Source organism: Botrytis sinoallii (assembly GCF_014898435.1).
Source record: "Botrytis sinoallii strain Bc 23 chromosome Unknown BSIN_033, whole genome shotgun sequence".
In the NCBI taxonomy this organism is placed as follows: Eukaryota; Fungi; Ascomycota; class Leotiomycetes; order Helotiales; family Sclerotiniaceae; genus Botrytis; species Botrytis sinoallii.
Genome location: NW_024066060.1, coordinates 369,213 through 391,323, shown reverse-complemented (window position 1 = coordinate 391,323; position 22,111 = coordinate 369,213). Strand labels below are relative to the sequence as shown.

Sequence of the window (22,111 nt, the reverse complement as noted above, 5' to 3'; positions counted from 1 at the left end):
TTCCTATAATATAACTAGAATGATTATTTATAATTAATAATCGAGATTGATCTCCTAATATTTTTTGAGATTCTGATTTAAAAACCTTATATATCTATTTAAAGCTATAATTATTAGAAGTCTATTTACTATTACTTATTGAGAAATACTAATTTGGAGAAATATTAATTAGAATTTATATAATATTGATATTCTGAGCCTTAAAAATGATTATAAAAAGCAAAGAGCCTCCATCTATATTCATATATTCCAATATAATTATCCATTTTTGCTTTTCTATTATAACCTTCCAATTCGATTTAAGAGTAGAATTCACGATTATATATATTGATTCTGTTTTTCCAATTATATATTCTATTTTATCTATATTATATATATTCTTGAATTCATAATATTATTTTTCGATTTGTACTTGAAATATTGAAAACTATATTGAAATTATTTCAAATATAGCTTTTTTATATTTTATAGATTCTAATTTATAAAAATAGATTTCTTTAAATTTAGAATATTGATTTAAGAATCTATAAATTCATTGTTGATCTATATAATTTAATTAAAAAGATAAAGAAATAAATAATAATATGAAAATAATATATTGATTTAGAATTTCTTAGACCATTTCTTTTAACAATCTAGGAATTATAGAATATCCAGTAGCTATTAATTGTAAAATCCATTGTATTAGAATCTTCTCTTTTATGTTGAAAAGTTTTTAAAAGAATTTGTAAGATTGAAAGTGTAATTATTATTTAATTATTCGATTTATCAAAATTGATTTCGGAATCTTAAAATGAATAACAATACTTTAAATTAAAATAAATTCTTTATTTTTTAGACTTTCTATAGCCTTTTGAATATTATCTTTCGATTCATTATGATTTAATAACTTTTGATTTATTATATATTAAATAAATATATAAAATAAAGAAATAAGGGAATGATTTTGATCCATATCATAATATGACCCACTTGTCACGGGATCACCTCTGGGAGTATTCAGAAGCTTTACCGCTGAGCTAAACACCCAAAAGACTAGGAGGTAGAACTGGAAGTTCTACCTTACTCTCACATATATAGCAGGACAGGACAGGACAGAAAGGGCTTAGTGTCACCCCGTAACACCACTTTTAGTCAAGTTACGTTATTTCTAAAGTAAAAACCAGAAACTAGATGTATTACTAATCTAATATATCGTAATTGAATTCTTTAAGTTATCATTTTTCTACTTTTTGATAAACTAGCGCCCTCTTACATTTTTATATAATATTGAAAACTTTATTTATTTATGTGTGAACAAGGGTATTCATTTCAAAGGAATGACTTCAATACAATGGCTACTATATCAAAGATATTAGGCGAATGCGAAAGAGACTAGCTCTTTCAGTAGTGCCTATATAAGGCCTAATATTCTCCCATTTAGCTAGCTCTTTTGATAGAATATAATACAGACATTTAGGGGCCTACGAATAGTGGGAACCACGTCTCCCGTATCTTTCTCGAACCAACAATTTATAATAAATCTTCTCATTCCTATCTTTAGAACTTAAATCATTTATTCAACAAAAATTATATTAAATTTTTATTAATAGTCATTCGATTTATTATATAACTTTTATAGCTAAAAGAAATTATTTTATTTTTTCGAATTCCATATATATTTTTAGTAAGATTTTATTCAAAAGTTTTATTTAAAAGTTTTATTCAAAAGTTTAAAGTTTCATTTATTCCTACTCAGAGTAAATAAATAAGAGATATTTATTTCACGTTACTATAACTGAAATATTAAATTTATAAATCTTATAATAATCAAGTTCTATAGATGACGAAGAATGAAAAGAGATCATACTAAAGAATTAAAATGAAGTTAAAGAATAACAAGATGAAACGATTAAACGCTAAATTGAAGTCTACTAATACATACTATATCATTCAGACATGAACTGCTTTGAATCCGAAAGTCTCGCGAATCAGAATTCCTGTTACGCGTCATACATGAAGAAAGATGTTGGTTCGAGAAGGATACGGAAGACGTAGCACCCACGTATTCGTAGCTCCTAAATATCTAATTGTATTCTATCTAAAGAGCTAGCTAAGTGGGAAAATAGTAGGCCTTATATAGGCACTACTGAAAGAGCTAGTCTCTTTCGCATTCGCCTAATACTATTGATACAGTAGCCATTGTATTGAAGTCATTCCTTCGAAGTGAATACCCTTGTTCACACAAAAAACGACAAATGTAATCAATAGTAAAGCGCTTTCTGCCACCATTCACATTTCCCCCTTACTAAAGGATCAACAGAGATAGTTCCCAAAAAGGATGAGTTAATACTCAAAACATTCGATTCGCTTCCATATTGAGGAAAATCAGGAACCCTTCTTCCATTCGGAGTACCAGTAGTCACAAAATTCACAATGTAATCTTGAAGAGAAAGTGCCGCGCCTCCAAATACAGGTTTTCCATCCCATGTAACACTCCCCGGACCATTATAAAATGTATATGCAACATCGTCTGCGTGTAATGCTGGAGGTACATTAAATGAATAAACGTATGACTTGTTTCCGACTTTAGCATTCAGGTATCTCGTATTGCATACAAAGCAGGACTCTGCACTAGTAACAGCCGCCCTCATCATTTCACTCGTATAACCATATTTCCCATCGAATTGGTCGGGATAAAGGGCGAAAATGTCATAAATTAACAAATCGGGAGCCCTTGGAAACAACCATTTAAGATTGGCAACATAATCTGCCTGGTTCAAAATATACGGTGAAGTGAACAAAACACCTTCTTGATCATTTCCTCCTATCATTAATGCCAGAGAAGTGTGAAAATTCTTATCAGCTAGAACTTGACCAGGGAGTGCTGGTACAAAGGTTCCATCGATAGTTGGACCGAATGTATAAAGGCCATAAGGAGAATTTGCAACGATGAAATCATTGACTTTAGCCAATGTCCGAGTATCCACTGTTCGTAAATCATCAATAGTTGTAATCGATCTATTTGAAAAGCTACTTGCGTCGTTCAAGACATGATGTGAGATTCTTTCTTGTTGATAACTTCCTGGATTTGGCTGGAACCCCGGACTTTGTAGGATAGCTTGTTGAAATGGCGGGGGACCTCTCATTCCACCATATGCAGTTATTTGATGTAGTATGGATCCACCGCCGGCCGATTCACCCATGACAGTAACTCGGTTCTTGTCACCTCCAAATAAGTAAATAAACTCCTGGACCCATTCTAAAGCTAGTCTTTGATCAAGCAGACCTGCATTTGCATCTCCATCGGCTTTCAGAAGTGGTCCACCTAGGAAACCCTATAAAATTAGCATATTTATTTAAGAATGATCATGATTATACTAACGTAAAGACCAAGTCTGTAGTTTATGGAAACATAGACGAACTCTTCCTTTAATACCATTGAATTCTCGATTAATCCTACAGGATTAGTTTCATGCTTGTATCCACCAGTAAAGCCACCACCATCAATCCAAACTAGAACAGGGGTGTGACGATCTGGCCTCAGGCCTAGATTAGTCATCCATTTGCCCCACCTGGCAGGTCAAATCTCGCTTCGCTTTTGGTCCCCTCTTGGTCCCCTCCTGGTCCCCTCCGGACCTATAAAAGCCTCTTACAGGTTCACCCTTTGTACAGTAGTTTGTTATTCTCTAGTATCGATAATTGATTCATTTACTATCATGTCGTGAACCTGTTGTCGTCACAAGGGGCACTTGGTTCATCATCGCATGTCTCAATCTTTGAACTTTTATCGAAAATCGTAGTAGGTACCATCACATCTAAAAATAAACAGTCTTCGGATTGACTGGCATCATGTAAAGGCGGATTGTTTATATCGAACCATTCGTGCTTTATCTCATCTAGGGGGACCTTATTAATATACTGCCGTGCTGTCTTTAACCAATAAGGATGTGCTCGGTAGCATGATCTTGCTTCTTGACCGGTATTTATAGTTCGATTGGCAGTTCGCGGAGGGATTGGTCTGGAAAATCGTAGTGGCCCAACAGGAGCTTCTCCATACCGAATATTTGAAAAGTTATAATGTAACTTGACTAGAAGTGGGTTATGTTATAATATGAGTTAAAATCATCCCTTTATTTCTTTATTTTATGTATTTATTCAATATATAATAAATCGAAAATCATTAAATCATAGTGAATTGGAAAATAATATTCAAAAGGCTATAGAAAATCTAAAAAATAAAGAATTTACTTCAATTCAAAATATTGCTATTTATTTTAAAATTCCGAAGTTAATCTTAATAAATCAAATAACTAAATAATAATTATACTCTTAATCTTATAAATCCTTTCAAAAACTTTTCAATATAAAAGAAAAAACTTTAGTATAATGAATCTTATAATTAATAGTTACTGAATATGTTGGGACAGGGATCATGTGACAGGAGCCATGTGATCGCACTAGTGCAGGCGCTAGCGCACCAACACTATATCGTACGTTTCGTAGCCTTTAGCTTTTAGAACCTCAAGCAATATTACAACAGTGTGAATCATTAGTACTATATTACTTCACCATCCCCATGGTGATACCAACAGAATACTTTGCAATTTCTAAGTTATTGAAAAAAATGGCCCAAGAAATTCTAAATCAATATATTATTTTCGTATTACTATTTATCTTTTTATCTTTTTAATTAAATTATATAAATCAATAATGGATTTATAGATTCTTAAATCAATATCCCAAACTTAAAAAAACCTATTCTTATAAATTAGAATTTGTAAGATATAAAAAATTACATTTAAAACAATTTAGTATGATTTTTAATATTTCAAATATAAATCGAAAAACAATATTATAAACTCAAGAATATATATAATATGGATAAGATAGAATATATAATTGGAGAAATAGAATCAATATATATAATTATAAATTCTATTCTTGTGTGAACAAGGGAATTCACTTCAAAAGAATGACTTCAATATAATGGCTACTGTATCAAAGGTATTTAGGCGAATGCGAAGGAGACTAGCTCTTTCAGTAGTGTCTATATAAGGCCTACTACTTCCCCTCATTAGCTAGCTCTTTAGACAGAATACAATACAGATATTTAGGGGCCTATTAATGATAGTGGGAACCATGTCTCCTATATTCCTGATCTCATTATTGAATTAATATTAATTAGTAATATCACAAATTACTTAATTTACTTATTCAAAATACCTTCTCACTTTTACTTCTTTTATTTCCTGTTGTCAGTACTATGACATTCTGGGGAAGCATTAGCACTAGCTCTAAGCAAACTGGTAAGAAATCTGATATTAATAAGAAATCTATTCTATCCGATCAATTTACTGGTATAGGAGGATTTATCGATACGATAACTAACGATACCAATCCTCTGTAACAGGAGTTCAAGACTTCTTTCTATAAAGATATGATTAGTGTTCCTTTTTATTCTCCTGTTTTTTTCAATCTCTATATTCTTAACAAAATAATAGCTAAAAAAAGAAAAACTCAGGAAACTACTAAGGATTTGAAGTTCAAAAGAGAATCTCAAAACTATTTCTTTTCAAAAAATCTTAATAAAACTAGATAATTTTATAAAAAATATATATTCAAAATAGAAATAGAGTACCAAATCAATGGATACTTTTTTTTTCGAATGGTTATATATTCGAATACAAGGATCACTAATGTATCTCTTTAGAATATAGTTATATTCGATTTCGAATTTATTCAACAAATTCTATTCAGGAGTATTAATAAATTGATATTATATAACTTTTGTAAGGTTTTATAACATTATAAAGTTTATATCAATATGAATACAAATCTCAATAATGCTTTAATAAAAGCATTTCTCTGCAAAGAGTATTACGATTAGATTATGAATCAGCTTTTGGAATATTAGATTAATGAGGTACAATTATTTATATCTACAAAATAAGCTTACCTTCCTATCGAACTCGATTTAAGATCACAAGCCAAACCTTTTATCAAACCTCAGAATAATACTTCAGCTGGTTATCTAACTTTATCAAAATCTAGTAAAATTACAAATGGTTCGATTATTCCTCTTGATATATATAGAGAATTAGCTCTATTCCAATCTAGGGATATACGAATTCTATGTGCACCTTTACCAGTACTAGAACCAGGCTCTAGAATTCTATCAATTAATATTTCTGTAGAATTATCTGGTAATGGTAATGATCCGGATAATAATAACAATTGGGGTGGTAATTGAGGTAGTAATAATGGTAGAGGTGGCGATAATGATGGTAGAGATGATGGTAGAGGTGGTAGGGATAGGGATTATTCTAATCATTCTAATTGCAAGGATGATGATTAATATAATCAGAGCTATTATCTTATTAATCTTTTGAAAATCTATAGGGATGATGATAGATATAAGGGTATTGATGATTCCTTTAATCTGAAGATCTTTATATTTGGGGAGTATTATTGTAGGGTATTTATATTAGTGAAGATGATTATGATAGCCTTTTCGATTATGCTCGCGGATATAGCTAGAGATTATTATTAAACAAATCTTAGTAGTTTTCCTGATTTGTATTAAGGCTTGTGTAATATGATAATCAACAATTTCGAAGGATCTGAATATTAATGGAATATGTTTTTCAAGTGGAATAATATCATTTTCAAGGATTATATTAAGAAAAACCCATTTACAGAGCCTCAGGAAGTGTTTAATATAATGATTATAGATTTATGTTTTCTTTAGTATATTATTCTCAGAATAATATGCAATTCTCAATTGTATTATATTAAGATTTTGTTTGTGTGTAATAATATTTTGGAGTGCTATTTTGTGATATACAATTCTTATTTAATTGTTACAGAGCTTATTAATCAGATTAAATAGACTATTAACTCTTATCGAAAGGCATTTCCAAAATCATATTCTTTATTTGAGATATTCCTTATAGATTAATGTTTTTATAATAGTATATCTTCAGGCTTTTTCTTTTAGAAATCTTATAATAAATATATTGATTGATAATCCTTCTCTGTATCAGTTGATAAAAATAAGGATAATTATTATTTTTCTGATTGTAAGAAGAAGGGCTATAGATATTATAAGTATATATAAAAAGAGAAAGACCGATTTAAAACGAATTACTATATTAAGTATAGTAATCTCGATAATAAGAGCTTTACGAAATAATATGATTAGTTTATTACTAATATTGGATAAAAAGATGATCGAGATAGTAATAGTGATGATAATGATGATTATCTCATTGATTAGTATCTTATTGATATAAGTGGTTCTGGAGGGATCTTCAGGATATTCTTTACTTTAATGGGTGCTTGTAATGGTTTTTCAGTAATAATTGATTTTAACAATACTATAAGCATTTATAAATTAATAGTTGAAATATTCATTGCAAGTGGCGAGTGATATGGTATTAATATGTTCTTTGATATTATAATCGATATGGGTGTGGCTAAGAGATTATTTATCGAATATAATTAGTATTTGGTATAGAAAAAGATTGAGGATGTTGAGTATAATAAAGCTATTGCTGGATAAGTAATAATCTAATACGATATTAGAGCGATAACTTTTATTAGTTCATTTTATATCAAGTTTTCATTTAGAGAAGTAGAATGGAATATAATAGAAATCGATCTTCCATTCTTACTTTCTTTAGCCAATATGGATAGATTTAGATTTAAGTATGACAACCTTGATGATATTGCTATTACACCTAAAAATGTCTATCCTATATATCAACGATTCGGCTATGCATTTTTGCTATGGAATATCAATATCAAGGGACTAATCAACCATTTCATTGGTAATGATGATTGCTATCTTATCGAAATCAAGTTATAATAAATTCATTATTAATTCGGTTATTCATTTATATATAAGTTTTATAAAGTATTTAAATACTTTGGGCACGATGAAGACTTTAAAGCGATCAAATAGTTTATCAAGTTTTATTATTATTATCAAGTCTATAGCAAATCATCTAACAGATTTAAATTCTTTTTACCCAATAAGAATTTTGAGTTTAATTATATTATACTTATTAATATACTTTATATTAATAATAATCCAATCTTATATATTATTAATAAAACCATACATTTTCAAGCTGTTCGATGGTTAAGCAATGTATCTATAAAGTATATATGGGATAAACTCTATGAGTACTAGATTAATATATATATTGGTCCACCAGAGTATATCATTTATAATATTAGTACCAATTTCGTTGAAAAAGAGTTTCAATAATATATTATATTAATATTTATTCAGATAAAGATAGTCCCTATGAAGATGTATTATTCGATTGGTATTGTTGAGAGATTTCATGTATTATTATAAAAATCTTATAAGATTATTTATAAAGAAGTTTATAAACTCAGTATTTGTAAAACAATTATATTCCAGATGGCTATAAAGGCAATTAATGATATTATTGGATCTGATGGTTTAATGTCTACTTTATTCGTTTTTGGTATTTTTCCCTGCATAATCGATATCAGCTTTTCGATATCTATTATTCAATAATATATTGTTGCGATCTCTAAAATTATAATAGAGGTTTGCAGATTATATAATTCTATATAAGTATGAGAGGCCTTGAATATATACAACGAACCCTTTACGACTGTACTTTATGACTTGCTATTAAACAGTAAGGTTTTGATCTGAAGAGAGGGTAATGGAATAGTTATTGGTAAGTGGAAAGAACCTTTTTCATTTATTAATATGAAAAGGGAAATATATACTCTTAATCTATTTTATAAATCTACAAGATTTAGATCTATATCGGTAAAGCTGTATTATAAGTATTTAGAAGCTAAATATATTGAGAAGGTTAAAGAAATTGATTATGATATTAATTCCAAAATAACTTTGCCAAATTCCGGTAAAGTTATATTACTTCCTTTAGAAATAACGATTACGTATATAACAAATCCAGAGGAACCTTTCTTGGATTTATTTAAGAACAATCAGATACTTATACTAACATCTTTTCCATAAATGGTTATACCTCAGATTCGAGCTTATATATAAGATTACTATCCCGAATATTTTGCTACTAATTCTAAGAATTCTATTATATATAAGGAATTCAAAAAGAAAGAGATTGATGGATTGATAACTAAGGGTGTATTCGAGATTGTATTACTTTTGGATATTCCTTTTGGTATATATATTTTTAAATTACAATTTGTTGATAAAATCAAGAATAAAGGAACAGATATTGAATTCCGCAAGTCGAGATTAGTTATTCAAGTATATAATGATGCTAATAAGATGTTTATATTAATATAATCCCCAACAATTCAACAATCATATCAATGCATTTTAGTTTTATTAGCTGCAAGTACTCGAAAAACAGGTATAGGAATATATATTCGAGATATCACTTAGGCATATATTCAATCCACTTCGAACTTGTATCGCACTTTTTATGTCTATATTCTGGAAAAAATAAATTTATTAATCAGTATGATTTTACTTATTGTTAAACTATTATATAGTATTCCTGAAACAGGAAATCATTGGTTCCAGATATACCATACTCATTACTACGAGAAGCTTAAGATATAGCAATCCATATATAACCTTTGTCTTTTGTATACTAATAATAAGGGGACTGGATTTGGCATTGTAGGGTTTCAGACAGATGATATACTTATTATTGGGGATAATACGTTTATATAAGCTAAGAATAAACAATTCAAGCAAACTGGCTTTATGATTAAGGATCGCAAGAAACTCACTTACAATTATCCATTAAAGTTTAATGGTATTACTCTTATATTTAAGGGTAATAATATTTATTTTGATTAGGAGAGGCAATACAGCAATCTATAGCTTGTATCTACAAGATCTATGGATATGTATAGTATACATAATAAGGTTCGGAAGTATGCTTTTATATGTGAATAGTATGTTGTATAATGAGCCCACAGAGTATATATTACAACTATATGTCAATCTAAAGCATCTTTTGATCTATTTATGACAGTACAGATAACCTAATCTGGCAAGGATAATATTGTGGTGTTAAACAAGTGTATCAAATAGCAAAAAGAAAACTCTGCTAGAGAACTCAAATATGTACTATTTGATTTAAATTCACTTAAGATTGTTGTTTTTGCTAATGTCTTTTTTGCGAATAATAAGGACTATTCGTTCCAAATAGGCTATGTGATTGTTATAATGGATAAACACAATAATACTAATATTATTCATTGGTTATTCATTAAATGCAAGAGAGTCACATGCAATGTTTTGGCATCCAAGCTATATAGATTAGTTCAGAAATTCGATATCGGTACAGCAATCACTTCTACAATTAGCGCCATTCTCGACAAGAAGATTCCATTAGTTTTGTGCACTGATTCCAAATCATTATACAACCTATTTATAAAACTGGGAATAACTAGTGAAAAGAGATTAATAATCGATATTATAGTATTATATCAATCCTATAAGTAGAAAGAGATTGTTAAAGTGATTTAGATTGATAATCCAACTAATCCAGCTAATACAATAATAAAAGGAAAGCTATATTAAGCTCTTGCTAATCTGATTAATATAAATAAGATCGATATCAAGGTAATAAAATAAGTAGAACAGGATTAAAGAAAGGGATTGATTCTACTAATAAAAGATTAGGGATTTTAATTAGCAGATAAAGGATTTTATGATTTTACAAATTTCTTTTCAATCATTGTATTTGAAGTCATAAAAAAGAGTTCTGAGTATATAAATAAAAGAATTCATTTTAAAAGAATGATTTCAATATAATAACTATTATATCAAAGGTATTTAGGCGAATATAAAGAAGATTAGCTCTTTCAGTAATATCTATATAAAGTCTACTACTTTCCCTTATTAGCTAGCTCTTTAAACAGAATACAATACAGACATTTAGGGGCCTACTAATGATAGTGGGAACCACGTCTCCCGTATTCCTGATCTCATTATTGAACCAACAATTCTCAAATCAAATTGAAAGATTATAATAGAAAAGTAAGAGTGAATAATTATATTAAAATGTATGAATACAGATAAAGATTCTTTACCCTTTATAATTATTTTCAAGGCTCAGAATATTAATATTATATAGATTTCAATTAATACTCCTTCAAATTAGTATTTCTTAATAAACAATAATAAATGAATTTCTAATAGTTATGGCTTTGAATAGATATATAAGGTTTTTAAATCAGAATCTCAAAAAATATTAAAAGATTAATCTTGATTATTGATTATAAATAATTATTCTAATTATATTATAGAAAGTTTGATTGCTTTTTGTATTGAAAAAAAGATTAATCTTTTTATTCTATTATTTTATTACTTATATTTACTTTAGTTATTAAATATTAAAATATATAAACTAATAAAATAATATTATATCCAAAAGATTGATTGATATTTTTAAATAGAAATATAACAAATATAACAATCTAATTGAATATAGCTTTTTCAAAAGATAAAAGAAAAAGGTTTTATTTATCAAAATATCAAAAGCAAATAAAAAGGAATAGATTTGAATCTATTTAATCCTTATCAAATTCTAAATAATCTTTTAACCCTACTTTTATCATCACCTTTCATTCCAAATATATTAATAAATCTAGAAGATTTAAATCTCTTTTTACTTAATAGCTTTTTTTCAAATAATATTAAACTATAATAAGCAAATAAGATATTCAATTTAGTTTTATTTATTAATAATCTATTTACTTTTTCAATATAGAGATATATAAAATGAATAACTTATTAAATTAAAAGCTTAAATATTGAAAATACTATTCTTCAAAAGAAATTTTAAGAATATAAAAAGTTATTTGAAATATAAAAGAAACAAAAAAATGAAAAGAGAATAAAGTTAAAAGATAAATTTGTATTTAATATTGAAAAAGTATTAAAAATTATTAAAAAGGTTAAACAGATATCCTTATCAAAACAACAATATAATAGATTATTCAAATATCAAATTGATTAGATAAAAAAATAAATAAATAAAGAAAAGGATAATAATAGTTTAGTTAAATTAATAATAATTGTAGATCATCCTATAGCATATAGGACAAGGTCAAATAGGAAAATATGATTTTTGTGACTTATATTATGATATGACCCACTTCTAGTCAAGTTACATTAGTATCTTCTATGGCTAATTGTCGTGGAAATGTTAGCTTTGAGAAAGACACGATTAAGATCTCAGCAACATACTTCAATAGTAGCTTGATTGACAGAATACCCCAAATCAACTACAGGTAATGACTTTCGTGTTGCAGCAGCGAAGTATGCCGAGATGACAAGGAGAAGGATGAACATAGCCATCTTAGCTAGAAAATTTCTTGAACTTGGTAGAAGTTACTCAGTCAACAAGCATAGAGTAAATTAAAGGAAATAATAATCTTAGAACAACAGTGATGTTAAAACGTGCTGGAATGAAAGCATAGAATGTGGTTGAATACAACGTGGATCGGGAATGCTGTGTGGTATGGAAGGTTGGCAATTTAACGCATTCCTATGGAAAAATTTCGCCCGTAATTCTTAGTATGCTAATAATTTCTAAATGAAATTATTGAGATGAATGAAAACATCGGAAGCAACTATGCATGATGCACATAGGCATCCTCTGAACAGCTTATCTTACAGTGCAAAATTCCTGATGATTTGATATGATGTTTCTGCAACCTCAGTAAAGGTTCAATTGTCATATATTACTTTGTATGTTAGAAAATAATGATACCCTGTGGCGAAGGATTCATGAATCACCCAAGACACCCTTTCCCAATGCCCTCAAACTGCTTTCATACCTTCCTGGACTATGGTCCAACAGCATACTTCCCCCAAATCTGACTTCACCAAACCTCTTCTCTACATCCCTCACGTACTTTAATACACTTCTAGTTGCTAGTTTACCCAATCCATCTTCTCCTCTATCATTTTTTCCATCGCTCATATCACTGTTTCTTATGAAAGCACTCCGTTTCAAGACAGCCATGCTCTCAACTACAAAAACCTCTCCAGGTGGTACCAACTTATTGCTCAACATACAAGCTCGGAGCGCCTTGAGTGCAGCATATGCCCACTTATCTTCCTCCTCTTCATCAGTTCCATGTCCAGATCGCCCATACCATCTTTCAGTAAATGAATTGCTCATTCCCGTCCATACTCTTCTCTTCACCTCGCCTTTCGCACCCGAGTTGTCGTTCTTGAATGCAAGAGCAACTGCTTGAAGGTCGTGAAGTAAGCCGAGGGAAAGATGAGGGACAAGATCATTACCATTGACGACTGTTGTGATGAGACCTCTAGTTGCAGATCTTAGAGATGGAGAAACTGTAGCAGGGGGACCATAAGCATAAACATGGATTGGACGACCCGGTGGGAGGTGTAGTGTTTGAGAAGAATTATCAGTAGCGTCAAGAGATGTGGATGAATGCTCGGGATGATAAGATGTAACGAATGATGTGCCGTAGCCAGCAGGTTCGGAAATCATTATAGCCAACAAAGTACTTACACCACCACCTAATGAATGCCCACACATAACCAGACCATAATCTGGAAACTCCTCAAGTGCTGCTTTTATTGTGGCCATAACACGGCCTCCACCGCCATGAAGAAGTCTACGGGCAGATGCATGAATCCCCTTATGGACTTTGTAAGCTTTACCACGCCAAACCAATTCATCATAATCACAAGTCATATCTGCGAGAACATCTTCAAATCCTAGAGTACCACGACATGTGAGAACTATAGCTTGTGATTGATGATCCAGTGATATATAGTGAACCATTGGAACACCAGTATTTGTGAGTCCACTAGAATCAGTCCCACCTTGAGGATCAACAAATGAAGAAAGAAGAATAGTGTCGGCAGGCAGTTGTGTATGAGACGAAAATGATTGATGCTCAAGATGATGTATAGCATCAAGCTCTTGTCTTGTACTAGGATCTGAGATCCCCATTACTCGAAGAAAATTGGAGCCGTAAGAGGCAGATGCAAATTTGACGAAACGGGTAATGTTCTGTATGATGTGGCGCTTTGGAAAAGTGCCATCGATCTTACCAGTCCGCATCAGGGAATCTAATGCTTCCCTACCTTCAAATATGCCATTTTCTCTTCCAAAATTTGGGATGAGACAAATTTCTGAGTTGTTTGTATTTAATGTAAATATGCTTTCTTCATTTGAATGCGTGCGTCGATGGCTTTTGGGTGTTGAAAGTGAATTTTCGAGGGTCATACCCCTTTCCGATCGTAACCTCATAGCATTGTTCTGGCCCATGTAACGATTTCTCGGTGTTGCTGGGGAATGAGGACGGCCTTGGTCAAAAGAATGGATTGAATAAGTGTCAGTTTGAGAAACCATTGAATCTTTTCGTTGTTCGTGGACCGTGTAATAACTGGTTCTAGAGGGAGTGCGTGGTAAATCAGGCTGAATCTTATCAAGATTTTCCGACGTCAATGGGGTCTGATTTCCACGTAAAGGTGTTGAGGAGCCTGCAGTATTTCTTGGCCGCTTCTGTGGAATTGATAGATGGGCTGAGGTAGATCTAATTTTTGATGCATGAGTGGGGTCTCCCCATGTTGGACGAGGCCGAGGTGGAAGTATGGGTTTGCTGTCTTCTTTACTTCCATCTTTGTTGAACAGGTTGGATAACTTGGTACTAGATCTTCCTTTCAAGGCCTGGCGAAAAGAAGTTTTCTTATCTTGTCCTTCCACCATTATTTCATCGCTCTTCGATTTTTTAGATATTTGATTATTCGAAATCGGCTTGAGGAAAATCTGTTTAGAACTATCATCTGGTGAAGTTGGGCTGATAGGCTTTCTTGATCTCTTCTGATTTGCCAAGTTGTCCGAAACCAAAGAAGACGTTTCCGTACTTACTATACATTTCTCATCCAAAACACCAGGAAGTGAAAGCCTGGGTATTTTTGATTTGCTACCAGTAGTTCTCCGGCGGAGATTGACAGGCGAGTATTCGTCTTGTACAGGCAAACCATCGTCGATACAATCCGCTTTGGGTATGTTTGAATAGGCGACGCTGCTAGGAGCGTCACTGTCCTGGTCATCGCCCGAAATATCATCGCTTTCTACGTTCTTCTCAATAGCTTGGAGTAATTCTTGTTCTGCGATACTCGTATTCCGCAATCTATTTCCTACTATTCCATACACGACTCTATATCTCGGTACTGGTGTAATTTCTGGTTGTTTGCCCCCTGTGTTTAGGTCCGCATTTTCAAGACGAATGGCATGTTCTTCCAATATCTCCACACCGGGAGGTGGCAAAAAAACAGGAGGCTCGAACCCTGAAACTTCGACGGTGATTGTTTTTATAGTTGTTGTGATGGTAGAGGTCGTGATGGAAACAGAGGTATCAGAAGGTAGTGACTTGATTAGCCTCTGTCTCAATACGCTCTCCACCTTGTCCTCGCCAACATCAGCTTGACTTGGCTCCTCTCTTTCAATCGTCTCTAACAATTCACCGCCTCTTGTATTCATGAAAGACAACTTGGTGGGATCTCCTTGACGGTCGGAGGAATCTCCTGATATCATACCGACCACATCCGCTCGCCGGCCATCATCAAGTACAACCACATCCCAAAGAACCTCCTCGTGTTTGTTCTCTCGACATTCCAGGTCAGTCAATTTGCGACACCATCTTTGTAACAATGCCAACCCACAAATACCCAGCAAAAGATCGCCTACACTAACATTTTCTCCTTCCACTCCTGTGGCGGGGTTCTGAAACTCTCGGCGAATTAATGTAATGATGCTTGCTATTGCTCTCGAAGAATCAGTCGATCCAAGAATCGAATCCAGTGTACCAAGTAGCTGTTGTGAAATGTCTGTAGCTGAAGACAAAGCTACAGAAGAAAAATGAAAACTAGTAGAAGCAGCGAATGATATTCCTGTAATGGTGGCGTGTAAATTCGCAATACTTCGTTCCAGTAGCCCTTCTGCTTCCAACTTTCCTAATTCCCCAGTGCTTCGATTTGCAACGTCCTTTCCAGCACGATGTAGTATTCCCTCGATAATAGCTCTACTGACTTCTAACCCGGTGAGTGTTGTTACTCGTGCACCATCTATAGCAAGTCCCCCTATGAATGTCCCAAGTCGAATATAAAGAGAAGATGATCTCGTCACCAGGCTAACAGCAGTGGCAATAGGCGATGGAAGAAGCGTCGATTCTCGAATTATCTGCGGCAGACATTCATGGTACATCACTGCATTGTCCTCTGTTCCCTCTATCTCCTCTGCCTCATATGGCAGTCCTTCATCCAGAGCCTCTAGAGCTTGAGGCTCTAATTCTTTCAAACTCATCGATTACAATAGGCGTGGCAAATTGAGGTTTTCGATTAGGTCTCGGGAATTAAGACTTCCTCGACGTCGATCCTACAAATTCATGATCGAAGTAAATGAAATTGAGGTCGTCGTACCTGATAGGACTGAATAATTATGGTACATATTATCTCCCATGATGTAGGATGAAGATCATTGAATCGTGGCGGGGTGTTGACCATGGAACTTCAAGATCATTTGACATGTGATAATGCGTAGTGACCTTGGGAATGAAGTTGTGATAGCAACCATACATGATAGTGAAGAATGCGAAGATATTGATAAATCGTACCTACCTAAGGATGTGCACTCACAGTCTCGTAAAATAAAGACAGTTGCCGGTGTGGTACTGGTTTGACTGGAGTATGACTTTCAAGAAACCTCCACCAGTGCTCCCTAGAATCAGACACTCTCGAGACACTCGACTTTAACATGATTCCTAGGATGACCGAGCGCAGGATTTTTAGTTTCCTGTCAATTTTGAGAATAATTAAAACGCCGCACTTTCGTAGATATTATGTGAGTATTGTATTGGTGAAGTAGAAGGATCCCTAACAAGTTGATCTAATCCTTCGTGTAAGATTGGAATGGTAATCAATTCCGTTGTGTCGACACCGCCCGCCCGTATTTATGTACAGCCACAGTTTCTGATCTCAGCCTCGTCTTTACAGCCTTCCATATCAGCCACTTATGTCGCTTTATTCTAGCGGCTAACTTGCTTCAATTGCTGTAGCTCTCCACCACAAAAGTTCTAGAATTCTTTGGTACCGTCAATAACCTCACATAATTTCCCCAACAAATAACAGACCGCATTTTCTCATACATGCGACAGGATGTCTGAAAGGGGTCAAGGTCAACACAGAGGTGGCGGACGTGGAGGTGGTAGAGGTCATGGTGAACACAGAGGTGGCAGGGGAGGTGGTAGAGGAGGTCATGGTGGGGAGAGGGGTGGACATGGCGGGGGAAATTTTGAGAAACCAAAGAAGGAGAATATCTTGGACCTGGGAAAGTACATGGATAAGCAGGTCACAGTCAAGTTTAATGGTGGCAGACATGGTACGTTATCGGTTGCATTGTTAAACTCGAAAGTAACTGACATAAATCCTCTTTAGTGAAGGGCACATTGAAGGGTTATGATGCTCTGATGAATCTGGTATTAGATGATGTAGAGGAGAAGCTGACTGGTAAAGTATATTTGTATTCTGCCAGACCCATCAACTGACTTAGTCTTTTCGCAGATGATGAAGGAACCGAAGCCTGGAGATCACTAGGTTTAGTGGTTGCAAGAGGAACCTTACTCATTGGAATTAGTCCCGTTGATGGCAGCGAAGAAATCGCGAATCCTTTCGTACAACAGGAAGAATGAGAAAAGGATAATAGGGTAGAAGAAAATTTCGGGTGAAAGGGAATGAAATCCACAAGAACATCTCAATGCGCTTCAGGGGAAAACCAAATACGCCCACATCAAACCCGATTGTTTACAAGCGCCACCTAAATGGATGCAGATATGATATCCCAAGGTCGTTGAGGTGAAAGATATTTTGGGAATGATACGAATATAACGAATGAAACATGACGTTGAATATCTGGGCTTTTATTAATCAGACGATGTGATATGGTGCTACCAGGTTGAGAGGCGGGGAGTTGAAAGATCTTGTGATTGGCTTTTCAAGCAACCAACGATCCTATGGTCATCTCAGGTTCCCAATGCAAGTGCAGTGAGGCCTAGTGGCTGCTCCGATAATCATGTTCTTGTCATACGTTGTCTGAGAGATATCTGAAGTGATGTTGAGTACGCTCTGCATTGAACATTCAACATCGCTTGGGCGTTTGAACTGGTGCAAATTATTTCATGGAGCTTAATTATATCATCAAACTCGAATGTCTCGCTAAGTTTGAATGTCTCCTTGGGTTGGAATAAATTTTGTCCACTGCAAATTCCAGCCTGCTCAATCATGACGTCAAAAATAACGACAAAAATCAGCCAAACCCTCAATTGGGGGGTTTTTTTTTCGAATATAAGAATGCGATTCTAAAGCTACGTGTTAGAGATTCTTAAGTTTGACTTTGTATAATTTTTCACTGTCTTGAACAAAGTAATTTACCATACAGATGTGTTATCTACTTTGCCGGGCTCATTCTGATATCCTAATTTCCCTCTTGGATTTCAATTCATCCCTTACCTGCAATGAGTTATGGAACCACCCCATATCTCGGTATTTGAAAAATTACCTAGGTAAACATTCTTCATTTTTCTTTCAACTCGAGGTTCATCAATGCGTTTACCTTTTGCATGAATTGCTCGTGCAGTAACCGGCCATGATTCGCTATACTTGTCCCCCTTTTTTCCTACGATCCCTGATCAACATCTGTTAATTCCCATGATAATTATCCACAATCAGATAAAAAGGATTCGCAGCATGAGTAGCATATTTTAAAGATCTCAATATCATCATGCGATTCCTGGCCGATGATGTGGGATGCAGTAAAATATCTCGGATGGCTGTAAAATTTCCAGGCCAACAGCATTTTTATGATTTACTTTGCCCCGTCTTGGAATGTGGTAAATATCTAACGCAGAATTCAAATACTTATGACACCCTGTCGAACAATCGAGGATCAAAGCAATAAAACTCATCTTGGAGATTCAAGTCCTGTTTCGTTCACCAGTATTCATTTACTTTGAGAGATCTCAAGTGATATCGCAAGAGCAATTAGAAGTCTCAAATCTACATCACCTTTCAGTTTGTTAAATAGCGCCAATATCGATGCCAAATTATACAGTTCAGCGTAACGATGAGGTGGTAGCAACGAAGAGACATCCAAATGTCATGACGCAAGCTCCGATAGAATCTACATATCAATCCGAAATGATTCCACTACTTCAGCCTTACTCGCGAATGCCGACGACACCACCCAGTCATCAAACAACCGCTCATAAACTCGCATCTTTACTTCAAGAAGTAGCTTCTGTAATGGACACAATTACTGGGGAGAAGATGATGTGTGGGGAGGAATTAGATGGTTTGGAAGGGGATGTACTCGGCGGGTTGACAGAAATGGTATTGATCATGGAAGAGGAAGTCGAGGGGATGATTGAGTTGGCTGATATTGTGGAAGAATATGTGGAAGAATTAGAAATGGCAGAGCTAGATGGGTGGGTTGCTGACCTTCCGCCTTTGAAAATCAATGGCAGAAGCAAAGCAGGAAAGGGATACTGGGAATCTGAAAATAACGCAACAAATGTATGGGGAGGGAACCATGGTAGCTTATCCTTAGGGGATGGGAAAGAGAGTATTAGGATAGGGCTAGATGATGCTTTCAAGGGACGTATAAGCTTGGGTGGATTATTGGACGAAGTTGAGGAGGATGTTTTGGGATGGAGAGTGAGAGGAATGTCTGTAAACTCTGACAGCTATGTGTCTGATGAACGGTCAGGGGTGGTTATTGGATCCGGGGTTTCTGTGCCCATCAAAATCTACAGGAAAGACGTGATCAAACCGACCGTCATCTCACTTCCTTCGAGGAAGATTGATCCAGAGACGAAATTTAGAGACTCCGCTTTGGGACTTATGAGTCCTGCTGGTGTTACAAGAAAGCCAATCAAGAAGGAACCTCGAATCGTTATGAAATCTAGTCCAATTGGATTGAGGACTGGTCTTGGATCTACTAGGAGGAAAAAAAACAGTCAAAAAACCTCAATGGGTTTGAAGCATCAGAAAATCGCAAATGTTTTAAAAAAGGATGAGGAAACAAATCACAATAAATCTAATCTAATATTCATTGCTTTAAATTTTCCGGGACTAAATAATCCATTCCCAATCAAAACAAATCTGTACATGGTATCCTTTTGTCTTCCATTTATAACCCTCGCTCTATGCTCAATTCCAAATCAAAATCCAACCAATTCGCTATGTCTAGAGATCCAAACTTGTTATCTCCGTGCTTGTTTTAGTGATCATAATAATGAGCCATTTCCAAACCAGCCCTCTTGAACCCACACTTTACATAAAATCCCTCGTTAGCCTCACTGCAGTCTAATATGCTCTTATAACAACCGATCTTCTCCGCGATGAAATCCAATGCTTGAATCATCTTCAATCCGAGTTTTTTTCCTTGTTGGTCTTTCGCTACGGCAATGTCTTCGATGTGACCTACGAGACCGAGATTATGGATGCTTTTCATTAAGTCAGTATTCATTCCTTCTCGGCACTGGCCTCCATAAACTAGTACTCACAATTTCCTTTCCACAATCAAAGCGCCCGTAGCAACAACTTTTCCCTGATCTTCAATGACTAGGAGGTAGTAGCCACCTTTTCCTTGATTGTTATACCAATCGTACCTCTCATTCCATTGCTCTTCTGTGATATCCCCAACAACAGTCAGAACCCGTAAAACGTCTAAAAATCCGCGAGCATAATCTGACTTCTGAAGGGCGCGGAGAGTATATGATTCAGGGAGGGATTTGGCAACGTCGGGGGAGACAAGCTCAGGCCCGAAAAGTCCTGCGGTGACTCCATTGGTGTCTGTAACTCCGTTGGTGGAAGCCATTGTGTGGTTTGAGTGTAATCTTCAGGGAGAGTATGCGAACGGAATTTGGAATAGTTGAGGTAGGTATGTTAGTCGATTGAGGGTATGATGTGTATTATCGGGAAGAAGGATAAAGCGCGCGGCTGCCCCTTTTATATCAATGATGAGATCTGCAAGACTACCTCGTAATTGTTAGTGAGTGGCAGTGCAGTGCGGAAAAGAAAAAAACTACTGTTCTATTTGAGGAAGCTCACGGTATGTAAAGTATTGAATCGATGGTAAAAACGAGTGTGGGAAATTGGTTGGAAGAGAAGTATTCTGGCTGTTTTGTATGCAGCTGAAGGGGTAATGTATGTAAATATTGATGGTTGTTTCCAGTGGCGGGGCTTGAAAAGGCCTCAGCCTCGTCGATGGTTAGGTATTCATCATAAAAAATTGTAGGTTTGATCGCTTTAATTTGTACCACCAGTACCTACCTACCTGGGCATGATTCCAAATTTGAGAACGTAGATACGGTATCCTACATTTAGACTCAAATGGTTGACTGAGATTTATGAGTGATGCATTGGTGAGAATTGCAATAAGTATATTCTGTACTTTGTGTGCTTCTTCCATAGTCCATCCAACTCAACGGCAGGTGAGGGGAGATCAATCCACCCAAACACATACTGAATTATCTCTCTTCACCAAGAGAGCAATAGATAAATATGCGAGACTTCCTGGAGATGGCTAGGGTAGACGAATATCTAATCATGTCATATCGGAGAGAACCATGGCAATACATATATTTCAACTTGAACAGTGCTCCCTCTTTCAGTGGAGAGGGGAGGGGAGCGGAATGTCGGAGGTTTTTCTCAGCTAAAATAGAACGGATGAGAAGAAATGATCTATATATATACCCTACATCGTATACCTTGTAATCTCACATCAAGACTATATGTAAATAAAAGGAACGGGACGGATGGAGCATTGAGATGCTCCTCTTAGAACCATTCTGGAGAGGTATTTTGAGGCTCAATTCAATCATTTATTTGTGAATCAAACATTCCAACTCTAACCCGTGGAATGATACCTCCTTGCCTCTCTCGTGCTTAATGGGATCGGTCTATTCACACCTTTATCTCCCTTTATCTCCCGAGTGGAAACTTACCAGGCGCCAAGTACCTTGGCTCCTAAGTGAACAACCCAGGTCTCATCACGTGGGTGTTTCTTTAAGGTTTAACCTTCGACCGAGG

General features: G+C 34.5%; 5 protein-coding genes across 5 annotated transcripts; 2 read left to right on the top strand and 3 right to left on the bottom strand.

Moving 5' to 3' along the window:
• Window positions 1–2,243: 2,243 nt before the first annotated feature.
• On the bottom strand, window positions 2,244–4,089 carry EAF02_011592 (uncharacterized protein; the record flags this gene model as incomplete). The annotated part of the gene is made up of 3 exons (XM_038907639.1): window positions 3,790–4,089; window positions 3,365–3,409; window positions 2,244–3,317 (listed from the first exon to the last, which is right to left on the bottom strand). The coding sequence occupies exons 1-3, from the start codon at window positions 3,790–3,792 to the stop codon at window positions 2,244–2,246; spliced, it is 1,122 nt and encodes a 373-aa protein (XP_038752652.1). The 5' UTR covers window positions 3,793–4,089.
• Window positions 4,090–12,767: 8,678 nt separating this feature from the next.
• EAF02_011591 (uncharacterized protein) lies at window positions 12,768–16,328 on the bottom strand (the record flags this gene model as incomplete). The annotated part of the gene is made up of 1 exon (XM_038907638.1): window positions 12,768–16,328. The coding sequence occupies one exon, from the start codon at window positions 16,326–16,328 to the stop codon at window positions 12,768–12,770; it is 3,561 nt and encodes a 1,186-aa protein (XP_038752651.1).
• An 851-nt stretch (window positions 16,329–17,179) lies between these two features.
• EAF02_011590 (uncharacterized protein) lies at window positions 17,180–17,712 on the top strand (the record flags this gene model as incomplete). Its single annotated transcript, XM_038907637.1, has 3 exons — window positions 17,180–17,402; window positions 17,459–17,530; window positions 17,585–17,712. The coding sequence occupies 3 exons, from the start codon at window positions 17,180–17,182 to the stop codon at window positions 17,710–17,712; spliced, it is 423 nt and encodes a 140-aa protein (XP_038752650.1).
• A 1,402-nt stretch (window positions 17,713–19,114) lies between these two features.
• On the top strand, window positions 19,115–20,094 carry EAF02_011589 (uncharacterized protein; the record flags this gene model as incomplete). The annotated part of the gene is made up of 2 exons (XM_038907636.1): window positions 19,115–20,033; window positions 20,090–20,094. The coding sequence occupies 2 exons, from the start codon at window positions 19,115–19,117 to the stop codon at window positions 20,092–20,094; spliced, it is 924 nt and encodes a 307-aa protein (XP_038752649.1).
• A 203-nt stretch (window positions 20,095–20,297) lies between these two features.
• EAF02_011588 (uncharacterized protein) lies at window positions 20,298–20,897 on the bottom strand (the record flags this gene model as incomplete). The annotated part of the gene is made up of 2 exons (XM_038907635.1): window positions 20,298–20,523; window positions 20,584–20,897. 2 exons carry the CDS (start codon window positions 20,895–20,897, stop codon window positions 20,298–20,300), a joined length of 540 nt encoding a protein of 179 aa, XP_038752648.1.
• Between the last annotated feature and the right edge of the window lie 1,214 nt (window positions 20,898–22,111).